We start from the raw sequence: 19,703 nt of genomic DNA, 5'->3' as shown, positions 1-19,703 counted from the left end.
TCAAATGCTTTTTCTGCATCTAATGAAATGACCATGTGGTTTTTTTTCTTTGAGTTTGTTTATGTAGTGGATAGCATTGATGGATTTCTGTATAATGAACCATCCCTGCATCCCTAGGATGAAGCCTATTTGATCATGGTGGATGAGTTCTTGGATGTGTTCTTGGATTCATTTTGCAAGAATTATATTGAGTATTTTTGCATCAATATTCGTAAGGGAAATGGGACTGAAGTTCTTTGTAGGCTCTTTGTGTGGTCTAGGTATCAGAGTAATTGTGGGTTCATAGAACGAATTGGGTAGGGTTCCTTCTGTTTCTATTTTGTGGAATAGTTTGAAGAGTATTGGTGTTAGGTCTTCTTTGAAGGTCTGATAGAACTCTGCACTGAAGCCATCTGGTCCTGGGCTTTTATTGGTTGGGAGAGTACTAACTGATGCTTGTATCTATTTCATTAGGGATTATGGGACTGATTACATAGTTTACCTGATCCTGATATAACTTTGATTCCTAGTATCTGTCTACGAAATTGTCCATTTCATCCAGATTTTCCAATTTTGTTGAATAAAGGCTTTTGTAGTACAATCTGATGATTTTTTTTTTTTTTTTTGCATTTCCTCGGTTTCTGTTGTTATGTCTCCCTTTTTTGATTTTCTTAATTTGGATACTGTCTCTGTGCCCCCTGGTTAGACTGGCTAAGGGTTTATCTATCTTGTTGATTTTCTCAAAGAACCAGCTCCTGTTTTGGTTGGTTCTTTGTATAGTGTTTTGTTTCTACTTGGTTGATTTCAGCCCAAAGTTTGATTATTTTCTGCCAGCTACCCTTCTTATATGTATTTGCTTCTTTTTGTTTTAAAGTTTTCAGAAGTGCTGTCAAGCTGCTAGTGTATGCTCTCTCCAGTTTATTTTTTGAGGCACTCAGAGCTATGAGTTGTCCTCTTAGGACTGCTTTCATTGTGTCCCATACGTTTGGGTATATTGTGGCTTTGTTTTCATTAAATTCTAAAAAGTCTTTGACTTCTTTCCTTATTTCTTCCTTGACCAAGTTATCATTGATTCAGCTTCCACATATATGTGGGCTTTCTATTGTTTTTGATATTATTGAAGAGCAACCTTAATCTGTGATTATCTGATAGGATGCATGGGATTATTTCAATCTTCTTGTATCTGTTGAGGCCTGTTTTGTGACTGATTATATGGTCAATTTTGGAGATGGTCCTATGAGGTGCTAAGAAGAAGGTATATTCAGGTATATTCTTTTGTTTTAGGATGGAATGTTCTTTTTTTTTTTTTTTTTTTTTGGATTTGGTTTTTTGAGAGAGGGTTTCTCTGTATAGCCCTGGCTGTCCTGGAACTCACTCTGTAGACCAAGCTGGCCTCAAACTCAGAAATCCGCCTGCTTCTGCCTCCGCCTCCGCCTCTCAGAGTGCTGGAATTACAGGTGTGCGTGCGCCACCACCGCCTGGCAGGATGAAATGTTCTATAGATATCTGTTAAATCCATTTCTTTCATAGTTTTTGTTGGTTTCACTGTTTCTCTGTTTAGTTTCTGTTTCCCTGATCTGTCCATTGATGAGAGTGGGGTATTGAAGTCACCCACAATTATTGTGTGAGGTGCAATGTAAAGTTTCTTTCATGAATTTGGGTGCCCTTGCATTTGGAGCATAGATATTCAGGTTTGAGAGGTGGAAAAATCCTGTCAATGGTAATGCCTATGAAAGTGACAAATTCTCTCATGTTTAACAAATTTTTGTGGGTCCATGTTTGGAACCCATGTGAAATTAATGAAATGCTATTTTTAATAGGGATTGTTAGCAAAGAGAGCTACTAGACAGAATAAACTTCATTTTCATGAAGTTTTCTTTATTTCATTAAATTTTATTTCAAAATTCACAAGGATTTCACAATATTGTTTTTAAATCCTTTAAATCCCTGTATAAATAACAGTGCTTTTGATTTGAACATTTGCTGATTACAGAAAATATCACCTTTTTAGAATTTTAATCTTCTCTTTATGCCTTCCAAAATGAAAATAAAACTGTAAAGCTTCATTTTCTTTCCATAAGGTGGTGTTTGTGCTATTGGGAATCTCATCATTTGTTTACAGGGGCTGGGCAGTGTGTCAGTGAAGAAGCATTCCTACCTCAGGTTTTCACACTGGGGCTCTGGATAAGGAATTAGAAGAAGTATTTAAATGAATACAGGTCTTTCAAATATTTCCTCACAAATTACTGTATAGTTTTAGATATTATGCTAGTTACCTGACCTTGGTCCACATTTACCTTGTGTTTTCTTTTTAGGGGAAGGTAGCTGAACGTGGTACCCACTATGGTCTGCTTGCTAATTCTAACAGTATCTATTCAGAGATGTGGCATACACAGAGCAGCCGTGTACAGAACCATGATAGCCTCGGATGGGATGCAAAAAAAGAGAGTCTGTCCAAAGAGGAAGAAAGAAAGAAGCTCCAAGAAGAAATTGTCAACAGTGTGAAAGGCTGTGGGAATTGCTCCTGCTAAGGAACACAGATGTTTTCTCATCTTTCTTTTTGTTGTCTTGTTTGGTTTTGAAATATGCATTTGCACTGAAGTAAAACCAGTTCACAAAAACACAAATTATACATTCCCATTCCTTTAATCCTATTAAATGATTTATTTAAAGGAGGGTTTGATTTTTATGTCTTTCACCATCTTTTGAATGTGACATCTATAATTATCCCCAAATTATTTTCTTGTTACTGCCCCAAGTGTGCGCAGTACATATTTTTTGTTACCTTTTTGATTTTACCTTACAACTGTGTTTGAAGTCTGACATCCATTTGATATCAATAACCAGATGAATTAGAGTGTTTCTGAATTTAAGTAGTCTTTATAAACCTCCTTAATGCTGACAAGTTGTAGGGAAAACATTTTTTTCCTCTTAAAATTAAACAGGAATAAAAAGAGAAGTATAGTTTTTTTCTCCTCTTTCCTTCCCTCCAGTTATATTTCCTTGTCAATCTGAAAATTAGTTTGAAAACACATGAGTTAAAATTTACCAAAAATGAACTATATTTATACTTTGGGCATTTTACTTTTAAATACGTATAATTACAGTTTTTATTGTGCCCTTTTTGGAGGAAAAAAAACCTCACGTTATCTTTAATCACCACTGCTGCTCTTATCTAGTGATTAATATTTTATTTTATTTTTACTACAAAATTTTTTTTGATGAAAATTAATTTTTCTTTAAAGTCTCATAAACCTTGATGTCATTTGAGAGTTATTATACTGCAGATGATCCCAAAAATTTAGGGAGTTAATAGCCTTTCCTATTTCCAACTTAAGTGCACTGCTTTTGCTATCTGAAGTTATACAGAGACATAAGTAAAAAGGATGCTGTACCTCCACACATGTGTTTGTCTGTGTACGTACTCATACATGTATATAAGTCGGTGTCCACTTAAAAACAATTTAAAACATTTGGTAAATAGAAAAGGATTCCATATATACAATATTGTTTAGATGACAAGGTATCTTAATCTATATTGACACTTCAGAATTGCTATGTTTATTATAAGGCTTTTTCTTGTTCATAATTTAATGAAGTCTGTTAAGTCTAATGTAAAAAAGAGACTAAATGATATATTCAAGTTTTACTGAGAAAAAATAGAAAATCATTTTACCTATTAGAAATAATTGCTAAACCAAGATACTCATTTCACTTAAAAAGTTCTCTTAAGCTAGACATGGTAGTATGCACCTGGAGCCTCATCAGGAAATTGAAGTCAGGAATTTGAGGCTAGCCTGGGCAATATAGGAAGACCCTGTCTCTTAAAGCTGAACAAAAAAAAAAGTTCTTCTCTTGATTCAATATGAATTAAATTTGTTCAAAACACATGTGTATCTCATGAATTGCCACATAATCATTTATAATGTGGTTTTATTTCTCAGGAAAGGTCCTAAACTGCTTATTACATTATGGTTTTAATGTGTTTAAAGTGATAACTTAGTATGGGAGTATTAATATTTTTTGATTTGTAAATTAGTTTTAGTTAATAAATACCTTCAATTATATTACAATAGTTTGATAAACTGAGGCCAGTATTTCAGTGAGTCTTTGATAGTGAAGTAAGTTATGTGGGATCTTGTCTTTAAAGTTGAAGGTAATACCTCAGTGTGCTCTGGACTGGAAACTAGCTTTGGTTTGTTTTGTTGTTATTTCTTACTTTCAAGACATAGGTATCAGTGCTGTTCTCACAGGGAGAGGGAGTACATCCTTTAAATAGATCAGTTCCATTACAGGAGATGTGGTTCAATTTATATAAGTCTTGCTTCTGTGTTAATTTCTATACTTACACTGATGTTGATGGAATAAACTCAGTTACACAGACAAGCAGTGTGTAATAGTAATTAGGAAGAATTGTTCTTGACATGTATGTACACAGCAGTGTTTAAAGCAAGTTATTTTGTGATATGGGGAACATTTTACTCCAGGGAAGTAGGAATATTTTTAGGGTAAGGACAATTTACCCACTAAGATTTTGAAACTCTTTTTTTTCATATGAGTGCAGATGGTCCCTAGGCCACTGTAGTCATTAGCCTATTATCAGCTAACAAAACTTAAATTATCTAAAAAAGACAGTTAGTGCAGAGGCCATAACTAAGTCTTAAAGACAACATTTTAAAAACTATATGATCTTAGGTACTTCTATAGAGGGAAATAATAGATAAAGATAAAAGAAAAGCTTCCTGGGATGATTCAGTTATAGGAAATGCCAAGAAAATGGTATTTAATTATAATATACCAATTTTAAATCACAACATTACATTATTATACAAAAGGATAATGTGTATAAAATTTTAAAACATTAGTGTTACAGCAATGTTTTTAAAATCTATTGGGAGAAATAAGCTAGAGTTTTCAAATTTGAGCTCTGAAAAAAAAGAAGATGGCGTTCATTTCTCACATCTCTTTATTTTGAATATTAAAATATTTACTTTTTAAGGGAATCCCAGTTTACAAAAATTACCTTGAACCCAAGGTAATTTAGGTTCATAAAAATGGAGTCAGATGCCTTCCTGATTGTTCTTAAGATAGTACTGTCTTGGTGTGCATATGGGCTTTGTGATCAGGGAGACCTTTGCATCTAGACATGGACAAGCTCAAGATATGCATTAACTTTTCCTCTACAGGGATTTGTGTCTTTTATATAGTTTAAGAGAAACATTTTGTCTTTCCCCTCTATGTTGACAGATCTCAGTTTGAGTGGATGGTTGTTTTTTAAAGCTTGTTTTGCTCTAAAGGCCAGGCATTTAAACTGTGTGATTCCTTGTTTCTAAACCCTTTCCCTACTGTCATCCTGGTCCTATCCTTCCTACTTGCTGAATACATCACCAAGTAGCAAGCTTTGCCAGTATAGATTGCTAATTTCCTCATCTTGTAACTTATTACAGGGTATTCTGTTGTGAATTAGCAGTTTAAAGTGTTTAAATATGTTTGTAATTATAGTTTCTTTTTAATTATAGAAAAATTCTTTCTTTTCCCCTTTCTGAGTGTATTGATTTGGAATGTAAATTGTATGCTAAATCATAACATTGAGTGAAGCACTCTGGATCAAGCTGATCAAGACAAAACATCTCAGCCAAGCATTTACCTTACCACAATTCTCTTGTTTATAGCAACCTATGCAGATAATCATTACTGAATAAACATGATGTCTTTGTGCCTAGAAATGAGTGTCTGATGGAAATGACTTGTCTGCAATGTTCAGGGAAGCTGATGTTTTGTCCCTTATACATTTGGAATAAGTACAGGTAATTACTAGCACTCTGGGAATATGGCCTTGCAGCTTTATACAAAAGGTGAAAACTTGACATTTTTCCTAAGCAAAGTAAACATTTGCAGAGTTCATTATGTAGGTAAAATGGTGGCAAATTATAGTGGTTTTATTTCGCCTTAAGCTGTCATACTTTTTGATAGCCAACCAGTGAAAGGTCCCTAGTTTCTTACTTGTCCCCAGTTTCTTAGTTGATTAGGAAGGAAAGCTTGGGGTAGAGAAATGTCTTGCCTGAATTTTGATTACCTAGGTAGAATTGGAAATGAACTGTGTTTTAATTAAAAACAGATTGGAACTTTAAAAAAATACAGATTGTTTCCATATTTCATGTTCTCATATAGCTACAGTAAAATGTTCACTGGTGCCTTTCTGTTTCTATTTCATAAAACCATAGAGTTGAAAGGTCATTTAATACATTTTTTCTCATTGTATAAATGAGGAAGCTGAACTTCAAGAGAAACTGGTACACTGGATGAAAACCCCAGTTCCTGAGAGTCAATTCGTGTGCTGTACCACATTTCCACTCAGAAAATAAGTAGGGGGTCAGCATTGAGAATGGAGAAGGAGCTCTACAGACCTGCTCACCAGCAAAGCAACAATATACCTACTTTTTTGTAGATTTGTTTATTGGTTATTTTATTTATTTACATTTCAAATGTTATCCCCCCCCCCTTCCGAGGTTCTCATCCACAAACCTATCCCCTGTCCCGTCTCCCTGCTTCTATGAGGGTGCTCTCCTACCCACCCACCCACTCCCCCCTCACCACCCTATCATTCCCGTGCACTGGGGCATCAAGCCTTCACAGGACCAAGGAGAAGGACCTGTCCTCCCATTTATGTCTGACAAGGCCATCCTCTGCTACATATCCAGCTGGAGCCATGGGTCCCTCCATGTGTACTCTTTGGTTGATGATTTAGTCCTTGAGAGCTTTAGGGGGTCTGGTTGGTCAATATTGCCTTTCCTATGGGGTTGCAAAACCCCTTCAGCTCCTTCAGTTCTTCCCCTAACTCCTTCATTGGGGCCCCTATGCTCAGTCCGAAAGTTGGCTACATGCTTCTGCATCTGTATTTGTCAGGCACTGGCAGAACCTCTCACAGGACAGCTATATCAGGCTCCTGTCAGCAAGCACTTCTTGGCATCCACAATAGTGTCTGGGTTTGGTGTCTGTATATGGGCTGGATCCCCAGGTGGGGAAGTCTCTGGATGGCCTTTCCTTCATTCTCTGCTCTACTCTTTGTCCCTGCATTTCCTTTTGACAAGAGCAATTCTGGGTTAAAATTTTTGAGATGTATGAATAGGATGGGGAACTGAGGGTAACCACTAGAAAGTCCCAAGAAGTTCCCAGAACCCAACAGGAATGACATTAGCCAAAATACAACTTCTTTTAGGGGCTGGAGAGATTGCTCAGTGGTTAAGAACACATATCTGCTCTTACAGAGGACCCAAGAAAGTTCCTAGCACCTACATTGGGCAGTTCAACTCTTGTAACTCTACTTCCAAGAATACAACACCATCTTCTGGCCTCTGAAGGCACCTACTCATGTGCACATACCCACACAAACTTTGCATGCACATACTTTAAAAATATAAATCTATATTTTAATTGCTTGAAAGAGAAAAATAGTCTATTGAAAGCTTCTGAAATGCCCTAAGGACATATAGGAAATGGAGAAACATTTAAGACAGTCTAATCTTAAGAACAGCAAGAGACCATGGCCTTTAAGAAATGCTATATTCCATATGCTCTGTGCTGGAAGCTCTACCCTGAGCATTCTGCTCTGAGCAGGTGTGGGAAAGACATGAAGATAGTGGGGGTACCCAGGACCTCATCTCTCAGTTCCCTACTTGAGGCTGCAGTTTTCTTCTGTCATCAGAGCTACCTGTATTTTTTAAAATCTATATCCTGCCTTTTTCCTCTGTGTGTGTCTTAGCCCATTTTCTGCTACTATGGCAAAACAAGAGCAAGTGAGCTATAAAGATTTGAATTTTATTTGGCTGTGATGCTAATAATATGATGCCAAGATCTCATCGCCATCTGACGAAAGCTGTGTCATAACATGGTAGAAGATACACAGGGAGAGAGAAGATGCATGCTAGTCATGTCTCTTACAAAAACAATGGTACCATCATGGGCATCACACTGTCATGACCTCATTTTACCTTCCTGGGATCCTATCACCAAATGCCATTAACATGAACTTTTTTCAACACATGACACTTGGAAGTATACATTTAAACCACGGTTAAGTAGAAGCTATATTCCGTGTGTGAGGACAATGAGATGCTAATTTTTCTTCTCCAACTTACTCATAGGTAGAAATTTCACTCAAAATTGGCTCTACTCCAGTGCAATTCAGTATTGTAGAATTTCTGATCAAGGAGAAATGTATGTGATTAGGTAATAGATCAATCTGAGGGTAACTGACTTCATTTGAAAGCATGGAGAACTCTTTTAGTAAAGACATTGTCAAAAGGCCTTGGAACACATCAATTAGGACATTGGCTCAACCTTTTTAATGCTGTGACTCTTATGGTGTGGTGATCCAATTATTAAACTATTTCATAGCTACTTCCTAATTGTAATTTTGCTACTGTTATGAATCATAATGTAAATGTCTATTTCCCCATGTTCTTAGGAGACCCCTGTAAATGATGTTAATACATAAGTTGAGATCTGCTGAATTAGGAGGAGCTGGCAGAAAAAAAGAGTAGCCAGAATATTGAGCAAAAATGAAAGAAGGAAAGCCTTCCTGGGAGCAGTCAACTTAGAGATTGGGAAAATTACAAATCAAGGAGAACATTTGTTTCTATAATTGCCATAGGAATCTGTCTAAAATAGCCAGGTTACAAGAAGAATGTTGTAAGGCACAAAAGAAAACAAGAGAATGTAATCCAAATATGGAGAACATAATATTAAGTACTGCCGTAGTGGGGCGATCATCATCACATACAAAGGAATCCCAGATTTCTCACAGTTGACCAGGTGCAAGAAATCCAGAAGACAAAGTAGTGACATTCAACTTGCTGAAATAATGTTTCATTCGAAAATATTATATTCCAGCCAGATGTGCCCACTGGTACAGTGCTGGTATGACTTCCATTACCTTCTAATTAGATTTAAGGCCCATTCCACAAGAAGAAATTCATGTCAGTTACTGTAAACTTGGACAAATGCCCATGTCTAGTTGAGGTTATAGCTCCCAGGGAGAACCTACTATTACTGCTTTGCTGAATGAATATTCTGTCAAACTGCCTTCTAGATATTTGTGTTTTAACCTTGGTCAGTAAAAACGTCTTTTGACAGTGATCAGTTATTGATAAAAAAGACTCATAACTAGCCAAAATACTGAGAATAAGTGACTGAGTGCTCAGCTTTAAATGGGATATATATATATACATATATGTATATATATATCCCGTTTATATAATATATATAACAAAACAACTTCACTACCACCACCCCTACACATGTGCACGCATGCACACACACACACACACACACACAAGGCTCTAAAAGCATTGTGGAAAAGGGTTTGGAAAGAAAGTAAGCTGGAAGATGAGAAGTGCTGTGCAGTTCGAGATAAGACCATTGCTTTTAAACTCATATCAACTGTGGTTACCTTCACAAGATCAAGCCAGTCCAAATTCCCATAAGAATACCGGAGGGGATCCCAAGGCCCCACTCTAATCAGGGAACTATTGCTAATTAATGGCTAATGGGGTAGGAAGACCAATTTTATTGGGGAGTGAGACTACTGGTGTGTTGTTACTCATGCTTCTATGAATGACTCTGTATCTATGTGTATATGAGGAGTGTTAATTGGACTCAGTGGGCTATAAAGAAAAAAGACATGAAGTTGGGAGGGGGATGTGTTGATTAGAAGGGTCTGGTGGGAATTGGAGGAGGAAAGTAAATGCATTGCATATTTGCATGGAATTTTCAAAGAAGAAAAAGACAAAATGTTACTTGTAATTTTACCTCAAGCTGTCATTTTAAATTGAAGATAAAATCAAGGGAGTTCCAGACACCTTACATTAAAATACACTGTCAGTAAACCTGCAAGAAATACAAATGAACATTTGCAGGTCAAAAAAAAGCAACCCAGGAAGTAATTCAAATCTACAGGAGAAAAACACTACCAGTAGAAGCAGTCTAGTGGGTTCTTAAGACAGTATAACAAGAATAACATTAATACTTTCTATAACATTTATACGTATAACATAAAATATAACATTCCCTTTTCTTTCCTTAGCTTACAAGGAACGACATAAAACAATCTATACCATTGTTTTGTTGGAGTGAAAATAAAGCTGTCTTAGAATAATGGGCTATTAAGCCGGGCAGTGGGGGCGTACGCCTGTAATCCCAACACTCTGGGAGGCAGAGGCAGGCAGATTTCTGAGTTCGAGGTCAGCCTGGTCTACAGAGTGAGTTCCAGGACAGCCAGGGCTACACAGAGAAAGCCTGTCTCGAAGAAAAAAAAAAACAGAATAATGGGCTATTAATGGTATTTCAGACCCACAGGAACAAACGGAGAGAACCATACACCTCACATAACAAGTTAGTATCACAAGCCTATCTATACCTTCCTCGCTGCTTTTTTTTAAATAGTCATTATATTGTCCTGATTTTTTGACAATAACAATAATATAAAAATGGGAGTGTATAAAGAAGCAATAGAGGAATGTGCTTTATTTCATTTGGACTACATAGTGTAATTATGAAGTGTATTCTCTTAAGTTATACTGTATATTGGAAGTCCTAGAATAAAACCAAGAAAATAATTCTAAGCATATACTTAAAACACCATTAAAAGGAAAAGTGATATACTAGACAATAGTTATGAATTACTAAAGAATTCTATATGAGGAAGAGGAGTCTTTCTTTTAAAGGAGGAAGCATATAGAAAAATCAAAAGGATAAATGTTCCCTCAACAACTGTTGATATCAGATAACTGTATTCAACAATATATTCAATATATTCAACTATATTCAACAATATAAAAACAAAAGGTAGAGATTGTCAATTGGTTTGAAATATCAAGGTCCTACTGTATGTCATCTGTAAATGGGTTAAAGTAAAAGGATAGGGACAGCGTTCCATGTAAATATTAACCATAAAAATTGGAGTGTTACCCTAATATCAGACAGTATACTTTATAACAGTGACTTGAAGTAGTGATTTTGTGATTTGAACATTGTATCAGCTAACTGATCCTACCCCAGACCAATATATTCCATCTTTTTGTGCACATGTGGTAGACGTAAAACAACCTTCAGTAAATTTAAAATAATTGAAAACATACAATAAGAATGAAATTAGAAACCATCATTACAGAGCTGGGCAGTGGTGGCGCACCCCTGTAATCCCAGCACTTGGGAGGCAGAGGCAGGTGGATTTCTGAGTTCAAGGCCAGCCTGGTCTACAGAGTGAGTTCCAGGACAGCCAGGGCCACACAGAGAAACCCTGTCTCGAAAAACCAAATCAAAAAAAAAAAAAAAAAAAAAAAAAAAAAAAGAAAGAAAGAAAGAAAGAAAGAAAAAGAAACCATCATTACAGAGAAACTTGAAGATTTCTGAAATATACTGAAATTAACAATGTATTTATAGGCCAGAGAGAGAGAGAGAGAGAGAGAGAGAGAGAGAGAGAGAGAGAGAGAGAGAGAGAGAGAATTTAGAAAATACTCCAGGAGTAGTGAAAATGATCAAACACAGTGAGAGGCCTTGGTCCAGGGAAGTTCATCATTTTTGATGTCTGTATATTTTTTTAATTTTGAAAGCATAATCTAAACTTTCCTCTTAAACTATAACAAAATAAGTTATCATAAATGAATTGACAAATATTACAGCAAAAAAGAACAACAGAAACTGAGTAAAGAAGCAATAAAATCATGTTTTTCTAAACTTCATTATATATATTTATGTTCTGCCATTTGCCATAACATGAGTAAAGTTAGAGAACAACAGTATGTTTACTTAAATATACCAGTGACAAATAAAAATAATGTACATTCTCACATGTAAAATGTAAATGAAAAGCAATGAATAAAACTACTTGCCAGAGTCAGGATTGAGGGGAAGAAATGAGAAGATGTAAATCAGAAGATATAAAATAGAAATAATAAATGAAGAAAGACTCAACCCCCATCAAAACTGATGAAAGAAGGAATCCCCACTGTAACAAATAACAAATTAAAAAAACTATAACAAATAAGTAATGGAAATTACTCACTAAGACAAACAAGGCCTAGGCAATTACATCACTGAATTCCACCAAACATTTAAAGAAGAAAAAATAAATCACATTCCTCTATTGCTCCTTTATATGCTCTCATTTTATATTATTATTATTCTCAAAAATCAGGACAATGTAATCACTATTTAAAAAAAAAAGCAGCGAGGAAGGTATAGATAGGCTTGTGACACTAACTTGTTATGTGAGATGTATGGTTCTCTCCATTTGTTCCTGTGGGTCTGAGATACCATTAATAGCCCATTATTCTAAGACAGCTTTATTTTCACTCCAACAAAAGACTGATATAGATTGCTTTATGTAGTTCCTTATAAGCTAAGGAAAGAAAAGAAAATGTTACATTTTTATGAATTAACTAATTGAATTAACTAATACCAGTTAACTAATGCCAATACTTCAAATACTTGCCCCAACTACAAATGATGAAACGCCTCACAGTTCATTGTTATTCTGACACACAACTAAAGACAACACACAGAAAATAGTACCTCTAACAATAGTAAGTGCAGATTTAAAAACAACAACAACAGGAGGAGGAAGAAGTGCAAAGCTGTTCATAGCAGAACAGAACTCCAGGTCTAGACTACAGACCAGGATATAACTTTCAAAGGCTGCCTTCTAGTGACTTGCTAGCTAGTCCCCACTTCCTAAAGGTTCCACAGTTTCCCAAAATAACACCACCAGCTAGGTAACAAGCATTTGAAAACAGGAGCCTTTGGGGAACATTGCAAATTCAAACCATAGCAAAATCCTACAACATTTCCAAAAAGATTGTACAATATGCCTAGTGGGGTTTATCTCAGATCTCAAAGTAATCTAGCAAATAAAAATCATTGTAAAAATTATGCTAATAGAATAAATGGCCAAATTAATATGGTCACTTTGATAATCAGAAAAAAATAATAAACGCAGCACCTTTTCATGAAAACAATGCTTGATAAACTAGGCATAGAAGAAAAATGTTTTAACAAGATAAAGGTCATAAAAACATAAAGACTTTTTAAGATGTATTTTTCTTACCTAGGAGTATCTGTGCGCCACTTGTGCGAGTGTTCACGGAGGCCAGAAGAGGGTTTTAGATCCCCTGGAGCAAGAATGGCAGCCAGTTGGCAGTTGTCGGATGTGAGTGCTGAAAAATGAACTCTGGTCCTCTGGAAGAGCATGTGCTTTTAACTGCAGAGCTATCTCTCCAGCCTTGGGTTATTGATTGATTGATTGATTGATTGGTATTGAGCATGTGTTCATGGTGAGGGCAGAGCCTGGGTTTCTTTGTTTGTTTGTTTATTGGTATTGAGCATGTGCTTATGGTGAGAGCAGAGGCCATACATGACACGTCAGAGGACAACTTTGTGTGGTCAGTTCTAGTCTTCCACTTTTACATATGCTCTAGTTACCTCTCCAGCCCTACAAATTAACTCAGATTAAACTCAGGTTGTCAGGTTTGCATGACAAGTGCCTTTACCTGCTGAGCAAACTCAGGTGGTACATCTTGCTTTATGGAGAAAAGCCAAATTCTTAGTTCCTAAGTCAGGAGTGGGACAAGACTGTTTATTTCTATTTAACTGTTTCTATTAAATATTTTCCTGAATAGTATAGTTACAGCATTTGGGGAATGAATACCAAGTTGGAGAATCCTCACTTCCTAGTTGCAAAACTTGCCAAAATATGGCATCATCATGTAGCTATAAATATACATTGCTGTAATAGAATTTACAGTAAAAATAACCCCTCATATTAATTGTGAATTGATTTGTGAAGTAATTGTCATGATCATCCAATAAGGAAAAACATGGCTCTTCAACAAAGAATGCAAAGACAACTGTATATTTGCATGCAAATTAATGAAAGTGAAGTCCACTCGATGTATGAAAATATCAATATCAGCACAGCTAAGAAACTAAAATGTAAATGCCAAAACCTCAAATTCCTGGAGAAAATGCTTGAGTAGATATTTGTGACCCATTCCTTGGGTTAAGGAATGGATTTGTGGATATGATACAAGAAGTAAAATTTATAAAAAAGAAAAATTGATGTGTGTGTGGGATGGAGGAGTGCACATGTGTATGCAAGTGCATGTGGTAGTCATGGATAACTTCGAATGTTGTTCCTAAACTATCCGCATTTTTAATTTGGAACAAAGTCTCTTGTTAGCTCAGAACTTACTGAGTCGGCTCCATCTGGCTAGCCAGTGAACCCCAGAGACCTTTGAGTCTCCACCTACAAGATTTGGGATTGCAAGAGGATACCACCAATTGTGACTTTTTTTATTCGATATACTCTTTATTTACATTTCAAGTGATTTTCCCTTTCCCAGTTCCCCCCTCCCTGAAAGTCCCATAAGCCCTCTTCCCTCCCTCTGTTCCCCAATCCACCCCTTCCCACTTCCCTGTCCTGGTATTCCCCTACACTGCTGCACTGATTTTTTCCAGAACCAAGGGCCACTCTTTCCTTCTTCTTGGACATCATTTGATATGTGAATTGTGTCTTGGGTATTCTAAGATTCTAGGCTAATATCCACTTATCAGTGAGTGCATACCATGATTGATCTTTTGAGACAGGATGTTCTCCAATTCCATCCATTTGTCTAAGAATTTCATGAATTCATTGTTTCTAATGGCTGAATAGTACTCCATTGTGTAAATATACCATATTTTCTGTATCCATTCCTCTGTTGAGGAACATCTGGGTTCTTTCCAGCTTCTGGCTATTATAAATAGGGCTTCTATGAACATAGTGGAGCATGTGTCCTTATTATATGCTGGGGAATCCTCTGGGTATATGCCCAGGAGTGGTATAGAAGGGTCCTCCAGAAGTGTCATGGCCAGTTTTCTGAGGAACCACCAGACTGATTTCCAGAGTGGTTACCAGCTTGCAATCCCACCAGCAGTGGAGGAGTGTTCCTCTTTCTCCACATTCTCACCAACACCTGCTGTCTCCTGAGTTTTTAATCTTAACCATTCTGACTGGTGTGAGGTGAAATCTCAGGGTTGTTTTGATTTGCATTTCCCTGATGACTAAGGAGGTTGAACACTTCTTTAGGTGCTTCTCAGCCATTCTAAGTTCCTCAGGTGAAAATTCTTTGTTTAGCTCTGTACCCCATTTTTCAGAAAACAGACCTCAACAGATATAAGACGATTGAACTAATTCCATGCCTCCTATCAGATCACTATGGAATAAGGGTGGTCTTCAACAGCAACAAAAACAACAAAACTGTGACTTTTTAAAACATCAGTTAGGCACTTGGGAGGCAGACACAGCCGAATTTCTGAGTTCAAGGCCAGCCTGGTCTACAGAGTGGGTTCCAGGACAGCCAGGACTGCACAGAGAAACCCTGTCTTGAAAAAAACCAAAAAAATAAATAAATAAAATTTAAAAAACGGATTTGGAGAGTTGAACTCAGGTCAGCATTCTCATAAACCAAGTATCTTATTGGCTGAGTTATGTCTGCAGCCCTACAAATTAACTTTTGTGCTTTAAATGACACTGTTAAGAATGGAAAATGACAGCCCTAGAAACATAAATGATGTGTAAATTACATTAGAATTCTAAAAAGTCACATGTCCTGGTTATAGTTTGTTTTGACAGCTTTACACAAGAATTATCTGGGTAGAGGAACCTCCATTGGAAAATGTTTCCATCAGATTGCCAGAAGGAAGTCTGGAGGGCTTTTTCTTTGTTAATGATTGATGTGGGAGGGCCCAGCAACCTAGATTGGCCCAGTTTCTACCTAGAGTTCCCCCTGCTATGAACTGATAGGGAAGTGGAAGTGAAAGAAACCTTTCCCTCTTCAAGTTGTTTTTGGTTATGGTGTTCTTTACAGAAATAGAAAGCAAACCAGGATCCGACCCAATAAAAATAGGAAGAACTGAATACAAATGTTCTAAAGGAGCTATGTAAATCGACAAGAAGCCCATGAAAAGATGTCCAGCATTATTAACCATTATGAAAATGCAAATAAAAAAAATGGTGAGTTGCCACTTTCGGCTCACTAGGCTGGCTGTCATCAAAAAGCAGATAATGAGAATACTGGCAAGAATATGAACAAATTGGAACCTTTATACGCTGCTGGTGGGCACACACAAGTGCAATTGCTTCGTTAAACAATCTCAAAAAATTAAATGCAGTTATGATACAACCCTACATATAATTATTTGATTATAGAAAAAGAGTGGATTGCGACTACATAACATAGCACTGATTAACCTTGTAAACACACTAACTCAAAGAAATTAATCACCATTGAAACACAGCTTTCCAAACAGGTCCACTTCCCAGCATTCGTGGAGTCAGCCTCCACAGTCACCCGTGTCCCCTGTTTTGCCCTGCCTAGCTGGCAGAGCTGCATACTTCCATCCGTTTTTGATTCTTTTAGTTAATATGACAGTTGAAATCAAAGACATTTCCCTCTTTTGTTGTGTTTCAGCATTCTGTTCTCCAGCTGTGCCAAGCTCAAACCATGGCCACTGTCATCTGGCAGGGCCACTTGTGGCTCAAGGTCTCTGGTACTGAGGGAAGGTTAGGCTGCTAGGTTTCTTTATGGATTTTGCTAATGGAAAGCAACATAAGTGCACTTTAAAGATATCGATTGTTTTGAAAAAAAATTAGAAATGGGTAATTTTGTTCCTCAATACTTCTTGGCCTAGCAACTGTAGTACTTAGATGTCGGTTCTGTGATCTTTTCTAATGTAAGTACAAGTTTTTAGAAATACTTTTTTTTAAAAATTGACTCATATACAAACTCATCTTGTAGAGTTCATAAAGAATGTAAGGTCTGGTAAACTCCCAGCTCATCACCATCACTCTTCCCATCCTCTTGGAATGGAGAAACTTCCTTATTCCCCACCCACAGCTGCTCAAAGCCCCAGCACTCTCAACGGTAGTCCGCTGTGTACTCTTGCTGAAATGCTGGTTCTGGAAAACAAAAGGAAAGTAGAAAAGAAGGAAGGAGAAACTGGGCACAAAAGCCCACATACTGTATTTTTCTGAAATTTTACAATATACAGATCTGGCTGCGATTTGGGTTAGAGTGTGTTGTGGACAAATGGAGAGATTACGGCTAACACATATGACGGCTTACTGGCAATGGACCATGCTGTATGTTGTTCATTATACAAAATGTGTTTTGTATATATACTGATACTGTAATATATTGTGAGAATTTCTTTTTCAAAGTCACGCCATTGAAATAAGAAATTGAAGTCCCCAAATAGGTTTTTTTCTTCTTATTTTAATCATAATAGTCTCTAGATGATCCTTTATAAGGTTCATTTACAATGCTTACAATCATCATATGAATGGGTATGGTGGTGCTATTGACAAGGCAAAGACAATGTAAAGCTTCCTCCATTTTGTAGTCTTGCAGAGGTCATTTCTAGGTTTAACTAGGCTTTGATCTCCTAGTTGGAGAATCTTATGGAAAATTACCCAACTCTATTCTAGGAACCAAAGGTCAGGATGTCCTAGTTATCTTATCTTTCCCTTTGTTAAAACTACTTGTTTGTGCGGAGCCCCCTACAGCTAACCGGTCCACTAACTAACCTTAGCCTTGGTTAAACTATTTGTTTCAAATCTACCTGCTTAGCAAAACTTCCCCCTGAAGCTGCAGAGCAAGATGCTTGGATGCTCTCTGCCCTTAAAAATTCTTGTTCTGGACACGTGGGGTCACACCTAGATTCCTGAACACTTGGGCATAGTCCCAGCTGGCTGGAATAGACTTTCAGATGGCTATACTCTGAGTGGTCGGTCATCTTTGGTAAGATCCTCTTTAAGGCTGTGATCCCAGGTTTCAGGAACGTGAGACAGAATGACAGCTAGTGTGAAGATATCTTGGGCTACATTGTATCAGAGTATTATTATACATACTTGTCTTCACAGAAATTTGGAAGGTAACACAAAAGGATTGTGAATTCAAGGCCAATTTGAACACATAGTTTGTGACTAGCCTGAGTCACATAACAAAACCCTGTCTCAAAACAACAAGCAAAAAAAAAAAAAAATCAGTGTAAGATGATACAGACTATATGGGAGAGTTTGGATGGAGAAAATGAAAGAGGGGAATAATGTAATTATTGTTATAATTCCTAAAAGAAGCAATAGAAAATCTCCAGAGATGGTAGCCTTTGACTGTGCTCTTGAAAAATGAAGAGCAAAGCCAAGTTACTCATAAAGGAGAGCTATTGCATAAATTAGAAACTGAAATTGTATGCACAGAATGCAGTTGTAAAGTATGTAACTAATATTTTCATACTTATATCGAATATCACAATAGGAAGAAATATGAGCTTAGTCAACAAACTTTTCCTAGACAGGAAGAACAGATCATATTGAAACTTACTGACTAGCTAGTCTGTTTCACAATTAATTGACTTTACCTTTGTAGTGCAAATGCAGCTATATAAACAGTACAGAAATGAACGTTACTGGATTCCAGTAAGACTTTGTTTACAAAATACACTTTCAAGTACTTTCAATTCCCCTATTTCCCCCTTTAGGTAGCAAAGGCAAATAGAACAGATATATACTTTAGCCCGCTTCGCCCAGGAAATGGAGAGTGTAAGTTCTCTCAGAATCTATTGGTAGTCCTTAGGAGAAAGCTGTTAATAAATGGAGCAAACCTAGCCCTTGCTTCCTAAAATGTGCTTATTCTAACAAAGATTGCCAGCATTACCATCCACCGTGGTGTGTCCCATAAACCTCTTCCTCAGTATTGAGATGCAATCACAATTCCCTGGAATCTCCCAAACTGTTAGCTAGATAAACCTCATATTTTCAAATAGTTCATTCTAGTAATAGAAAATTGACTAACTCAGAACATTTAATGAGAAAACATTGCTTCCAATAATAAAAATAATGACCCTGCTGTCCTATTGTATGTTTCATCTTGTCAAAGCTTTCAGATACTAAATATCTTAGTTTATTTAGTTTCAAAACTAAATATAAGTAAGTACTCGCTGCTGCTGTGATCAATTTTCGACCCTTTAAAAGATAGCGTTATGTAAGTTATTTCCAGGTACTGCTTAATTGGCATTAAGGTAGTGAAGTCTTGGTGCTGTTTACCTGTTATAAATGAATCTATTGTCATTAAAGGTTACTAGTGTGCAATGCTGAATATCATTGTGTTGTGAAACCTAATTGTCTCCCTCTTTTTCTCTAATCAAACTTAATCTCTTAACTTTTTCTCTAATCAAACCCATCCAAATACACAATGCCATGTTTATCTTCCTTAATATAGCATACACACACACACACACACACACACACACACACATATATATATATATATATATATTTGAGCCACCATACATGTTATTTCCTCTTAATGGAGTATCTCAAGCAGTTATCAAATGAATCCATGGGAGGTACGAGTTCCGAAAAATCCATGAAATATATAAGTAATCATTAAGCCCCATTCAACAATCAGAGTAATTAACATAAGAAAACTATTCCAAATGGGGCAACAAAATGACCAAAGGTCTACAACACAGAGGGAAAATTTTGAGGCAGTAGCAGCTTGGGAAGGAATTCTTAGCTATGCAATAAATAGAATTATCCAAATGAACAAGTTGGTTCCCCAGCAGACATCTCACCTGATAAATCTCTGCTGGTCAGGCTTTCTGATGAAGATGCAATCACTTTGTTC

The 19,703-nt window shown here is 36.6% G+C and overlaps 1 protein-coding gene across 1 annotated transcript in view; it reads left to right on the top strand.

Moving 5' to 3' along the window:
- Abcb7 (ATP binding cassette subfamily B member 7) overlaps nucleotides 1–5,705 on the top strand; it is a 120,832-nt gene extending 115,127 nt beyond the window's left edge. The window contains exon 16 of the mRNA XM_052170676.1: nucleotides 2,295–5,705. Within this exon, the coding sequence (XP_052026636.1) occupies nucleotides 2,295–2,510 (216 nt within the window). The 3' untranslated portion in view covers nucleotides 2,511–5,705. The remainder of the gene's footprint in view (nucleotides 1–2,294) is intronic.
- The last annotated feature ends 13,998 nt before the right edge of the window (nucleotides 5,706–19,703 follow it).

This window comes from Apodemus sylvaticus, chromosome X (genome assembly GCF_947179515.1).
Source record: "Apodemus sylvaticus chromosome X, mApoSyl1.1, whole genome shotgun sequence".
Classification (NCBI taxonomy): Eukaryota; Metazoa; Chordata; class Mammalia; order Rodentia; family Muridae; genus Apodemus; species Apodemus sylvaticus.
This window is presented reverse-complemented; position numbering and strand designations above follow the sequence as displayed.